Source organism: Hyperolius riggenbachi, chromosome 1 (assembly GCF_040937935.1).
Source record: "Hyperolius riggenbachi isolate aHypRig1 chromosome 1, aHypRig1.pri, whole genome shotgun sequence".
Taxonomy (NCBI): Eukaryota; Metazoa; Chordata; class Amphibia; order Anura; family Hyperoliidae; genus Hyperolius; species Hyperolius riggenbachi.
Window position 1 is genome coordinate 23492563 of NC_090646.1, and position 6000 is coordinate 23498562.

At 41.4% G+C, this 6000-nt stretch overlaps 1 protein-coding gene across 1 annotated transcript in view; it reads left to right on the forward strand.

The window, feature by feature from the left end:
* The window catches only part of LOC137524509 (vomeronasal type-2 receptor 26-like), a 50742-nt gene extending 45054 nt beyond the window's left edge, over positions 1–5688 (forward strand). Inside the window, exons 5-6 of the mRNA XM_068244881.1 lie at positions 2180–2303; positions 4910–5688. Of these exons, the coding sequence (XP_068100982.1) occupies positions 2180–2303; positions 4910–5688 (903 nt within the window). The remainder of the gene's footprint in view (positions 1–2179; positions 2304–4909) is intronic.
* The last annotated feature ends 312 nt before the right edge of the window (positions 5689–6000 follow it).

Sequence of the window (6000 nt, forward strand, 5' to 3'; positions counted from 1 at the left end):
ACACAGCACACAAGTGATCCCCCCCTCCCCCCTTTTCTCCCCACCAACAGAGCTCTCTGCTGGTGGGGTTTGATTGCTCCCCCTGTGTTTATTTATTTTTTATTCTTTGTAAATATTTGTGTCATTTGTTTTTTAATAAATATAGCTATTTTTTTATTCCCTCCCTCCCTGCCGCTAGCCAATCATGGTGATCGGCTGTCATAGGCTTCAGCCTATGAGAGCCGATCGCTCTCTTGTGCCCCATGGGGACAGCGGTGTCACACGGCTGTCCCTAGTACAGCGCTGCTGCAGATCGCAACGCTGTACTAAGTGAAAAGACGGCGGTTTCGCCATCTAACAGTCTCCGAGCGGCGATCGCAGAGCTCCGCCTTCCAAACAGGAGATGCGCGCGCAGCCTGCACATGATCTCCTGCACAAGCCGGCTCCAGGACCTGATGCCAATTGGCAATAGGCAGTCTTAGGGTAGTTAAACTGAAAATGTAACCTATAATAGAGAATGAACTGGTATATTTTTATTTTTAAATACATCTTTATATTTTTGTGTTTTTATGTTTCAGTATGATAGTTAAAGCGGATCCGAGATGAAAAACTAACTTTAACAAGTAACTTGTCTATATATGTTACCTAAAGTTTAGATAGTTTACACAGCAAATCTAGCTGCAAATAGCTTTAATAGTGTATGATTATTTCTTCCTGTGATACAATGACAGCAGCCATGTTGTTTGTAAACATTACACAGAGGCAGGCTTATCTGCATCTTGAGCAAAGAAAACGAATCCCCCCTCCTCCTCCCTCCTCCCCTCTGCCTCTGAAATCTCTGGCTAGTAATACCTCCCCCTCCTCCTGCCCAGACTGAGCTCCCATGAGCCCTTGCTACTGTCTGAAAGTGCCTTGGCTCTCTGAAAACCTGTGGGCGTGGCTTGTGTAGTTTATAGGGAATTAGAGTATTAAAACAAAAACTAAAAAGTATTTGGCTTGAAGAATGCCCTATAAACAATAGGAAAGGAACACAATTATGCAATGAGTAAAAGTTCATCTCGGATCCACTTTAAAGAGGAACTCCAGCCTAAAGAAACATACTGTCATTAAGTTACATTAGTTACGTTAATTAAAATAGATAGGTAATATAATCTCTTACCAACACTGTTTTCAAAGATCAGGCAAATGTTTGATTTCATGATGGCAGCCATCTTTTTGGTTGAAAGGAGGTGACACGGAGCATGAGACACAGTTTCAACTGTCCTGTGTCCTGATCACCCCTCCCAGTTGCTAGGCAACGAGAAAAACAACATAGGAAATCCCATCATGCTCTGCACAGCATCAGGGAAAAAAAGCCCGGGCTTTTTTTCTTTGATGGGTGGAGCTTAGGTAAAAATGCAGCTAAAAATGAGGCTTTGGTAAGAAAAACAAAGTTCTGATGCTGTGAAACTGTTAAAGAAACACCAAGCCTATTCAGTGCTGCTGAGTAGATTTTTAGTCCGGAGGTTCACTTTAAGGGGAAAAAAAGACAGAGTTATTTCAAATGGTGATGTGTGATTACCCAAATTGTTGAGCCAAATCAATCCATGGTATCAGCTACATCTTTAAGAAATGTTCTCTTCTCTCATTATTTATTGAAAGAGAATCTGAAGTAGAAGTAAAAAAAAAACAAATACCTAAGAAGAGGGAAGGTTCTGGGTACTATAGAGCCTTCCCGGTCTCCTCATGGTCCCCACGTTCCCCCACAGGCTCTACGCATAGCAGTCTCTGATTGGTCGTAGACTGCTCTCTTCCACTTCTGTTCGGCTTCTGGAGTCTTCGGAACTCGGAAGCACTCTGGCTACCGAAGACAGGCTGCTCCATAATGCGCACGTGCGAGTGTCCTCTCTTGCACACGTGCAAGTGCTCCTGTAGACTTCCGAAGCCTCCCATGGTGGAAGATTTGAACCGGGGATCCAAGGGTGGAACGGGGGGACCGTAAGGAGAACGGGAAGGCTCTATTGGATTCAGAGCCTTCCTTCTCCTTAGGTGAGTTTCTGCTTTTTTTTTTTTTTTTTCCACTTCAGATTCTCTTTAACTTCCACTTTGTTTTAAGAAGTTTTATTTTTTTTTATTGTCCATAAAGATGCCAGTGCTAGATAGTTTCTGAATCTGATTTATCTTTCTAACTAGATTTGTAATTCTCATTTCCATGTATAAGAGGCCAGAGTCTCGGTGCAACAAGAGGTGCCTTCCTGGACACAGGAAAGCCTCAACAAGAGGAATCCATTCATGCTGCTATCATTGTGTCCCGTGTGCTAAAGGGGAGGTGTCTAATGTAACAGGTACGGGAAACAAAGCAAAGTAAATCTGTAACGATGATGGGCAAGAGTACAGGGAAGCCTCTGGATCCTCTGAAGGCTTCCCACGTCCTCCTCCCAACCACCAATAGATGCTGGGACCCTCTGAAAGTTCACAGCTGTGCTCCTGTACATGAATAGAGATGTTGCAAACAAGAAATTTTCAATTCCCAAACAGCTAATGTGAACTTCCGCAAATGTTTGCAAACTGGCGAACCCGGCGAACTGCCATAGACTTCAATGGGCAGATGAATTTTAAAACCTTCAAAGATTGTTTCTGGCTAAAAAAGTGATGGAAAAGTGGTTTCAATGGGGTATAATACCTGGACTGTGGCATGCCGGAGGGGGGTCCATGGCAAAAGTCCCACCAAAAATTAACCAAGTCATGTTTTAAACCCTAAAGGGCAGAAATTACATTATGCACAGATCTGGGTGTCTGTGGGCTGGGGAGTGTCTTACTTTATCCCTCTCAATAAAGCCCGCTTGCAACTCTGTAGGGAGGTAGGAGAGGAATCCAGTCACCCAGATTCACAGCTTATGTGGGCCGGATCAGGCCCGCGGGCCGTAGTTTGCTCCAGGCTGTTCTAGAGAAAACTCATTTAACATTACTTTTTTTTTCTAAATCTAGGAGATAGTTATATCTGGGCCAGCTGTTAAAGGATTAGTCGATATGTTGAAAAAGAGTAACAACAGCCTCTGCTTTGGGTGGGCAGCAAGCTTGGGGTTTTGGACATTCTCATGGCAACAATATTACAAAAAGAGTACACAGAGTACCGCTGTCCAAGTTACACATAAGAAAGGTTTTAGCCTGCCTTTATTTTTTTTTATTTTCGAGCTGCTGACCAAATAAGTATTACAGAAGAATCTCATTATACTAAACTCTGATCTAGTAAACCTCTAGCTATAGTAGTATATCCAAGTCCCAGTGCAGTGATGATCGTAACCAACTAATTACAATTCCACAAAATTTAGCGTAAATTTTCACATTTACACTTATACGTAATTATGAGTTGTAAATGCAATTGATTTCGTATAGTGATTTATAACTTCGCCTAAAATTTCGCGTAATTTTCGTGTAATTTCGTGCCGACTTTAGCAGTGAATAGCAAAGCCCCCATAAATGGTAGTGACACCAAAATTGCTACATATGTTACGGAGAATAGTAAGTACAAGTAAAAAAAAAAGAATTTTTCCAAAAGACCTTACTGTTTTTGAAAAAAATCGATTTTAAAAATGCAAAGAAAAATGGTTTTCAAACTAAAAAAATTAGTTTGAAAACCATTTTTCTTTGCATATTTAAAATCGATTTTCTCAAAAACGTCAATGTCTTTTTGAAAAATATTTTTTTTTTTTACTTGTACCCAATGTTCTCCTTTAACATATGTAGCAATTTTTGTAGTAATAGCCTGTAGCGGGGCTTTGCTTGTAACCGCTAAAGTTGGCACAAAGTTTCACGAAATTGCATGAAAATTACGCAAAAAGTTAAGTCAAATTAAGAAATATTACTATTACATACAAAATTAATTATGATTTGCCCTGAAATTTCGCATTATGATTACGATGCGTAAATGCGAAATTTCGGCCCACCACTGCAACCATGGACCTGTATAAATTATACACTGTAAGACAAATTCTTCTGATATAGTAAACTACAAGTCTCTTGATTTTTCTCAACATTGGAATTTCACTGCCACTTGGACTTTAGAGATTATCTTTTGAGTGCAGACTCTAATGTAAGTTTAACCCTTTAAAGAGAACCAGAGACAAAGCACCCTCATGTATTTTACTACATTTATCAGTGGGAACATGACAGTAAACACCTACCCTGCTTTTAGTTTCATTCTTATCTCCTTAATTAGTCTGTTATCAGCTGTGATAAGAATCCCCGACTGAGGCTTCAGTCTGGGTTTGACCTGGAAACATTATAGCTGAGTCACTCTTCTGTGGATTCTTTTCAAGCCAAAGCCTGCCCCCTCCTGGCTCAGCTTTCCTGCTTTGCATACTGAGAGCTCTGACATGGGAGGGGCTGCTGCTGCTGAGAGAGAAGCTGTGAAACAGACAAGTGTGGCTGCAATATGATCTGTGTGCTCTGTGTGCACTCTGCATAAATAATGATGATCACTGCAGTTTCATTCCTATGAGAGAGACTTCCTACAGGCAGCTGCACGTCATACCAAAATGAAAGCACACAGATGAAAGGCTGCAGCAGCCTTTCTCATATAGCCTAGACAGCAGCCTAGTCTCATATAGCCTAGACAGCACATCCAGAACAACTAACATAACCTGGAAGCAGAAGGGATATGAGCTGGTGGCCATATTGGATTTTTCCTGCAGCAATAATGGATAAAAAACACTAAAAAAGGCACACCAGAGTGGTGAAATTATCAGGTAGAGCATTTATTCTTTACAAGCTATCGACTGATATGTTTATTGTGTGTGAAACGTTCATCTCTGGTTCCCTTTAATTGCAGACAGTGAAAAGTGCCAAACGTGTCCCGAAGAAGAGTGGCCGGATGAGAAACAAGTAAAATGTATCCTTAAAACCTATGAATTTCTCTCATATGAGGATGTTTTAGTTCTATTTTTTACAGTAATTACAGTAATATATTCAGTTATAACATTGGCTATTTTGGGAGTATTCATTCATAAATGGGACACTCCAATTGTGAAAGCCAATAACCGGACTGTGAGCTTCATTCTCCTGACCTCCATCCTGCTGAGCTTCCTCTGTGTCTTCTTGTTCCTCGGACGTCCTGTGGATATAACCTGCATGCTGAGACAAAAATTGTTTGCAATATTCTTTTCCGTGGCTTTGTCATCTGTTCTGGGCAAGACTATCACTGTCTGCATTGTTTTTAAGGCCACCAAACCTGGAAGCTCCTGGAAAAAATGGATCTCAGTTAATGTGGCCAGTTATGTGGTCTGGTCATGTTTCTCTTTCCAAGTTCTGAGCTGCATTATTTGGTTGTCCATCTTTCCTCCACATAAAGAGTATGACATGACCTCTCATCCAGGGAGGATCATCATTCAGTGTAATGAAGGGTCAGTGATTGGCTTCTACTCTGTGTTGGGTTATATGGGGTTTCTGGCAGCTGTGAGTTTTCTCCTGGCTTTCATGGTGAGGACATTACCGGACAGCTTTAATGAGGCCAAGTACATCACGTTCAGCATGCTGGTGTTCTGCAGTGTCTGGATTGCCATGATCCCGGCCTATCTGAGCACCAGAGGGAAATACATGGTGGCTGTGGAGGTATTCGCCATACTGACCTCCAGTGCTGGGATTTTAAGCTGTATATTTTTCCCAAAAACGTACATTATTGTTATTAGACCTGAACTTAATTGCCATAAACTCATGATGAGGAAAAATTAAAGTTATTGTGATAATTAATAAACATATAAACATACAAACATATAAACATGAGCAGTATGGTGGCGTAGTGGTAGTGCTCTCGCCTTGCAGCACAGAGTCCTTGGATCAAATCCCAGCCAGGTCATCACCTGCAAGGAGTTTGTAAGTTGTGTCCATGTGGGTTTCCTCCGGGCACTCCGGTTTCCTCCCACATCCCAAAAACATACAGATAAGTTAATTGGCTTCCTCTAAATTGGCCCTACACCAGGATACATACACTACACAATATAGACATATGACTATGGTAGGGATTAGATTGTGAGCCCCTCTGAG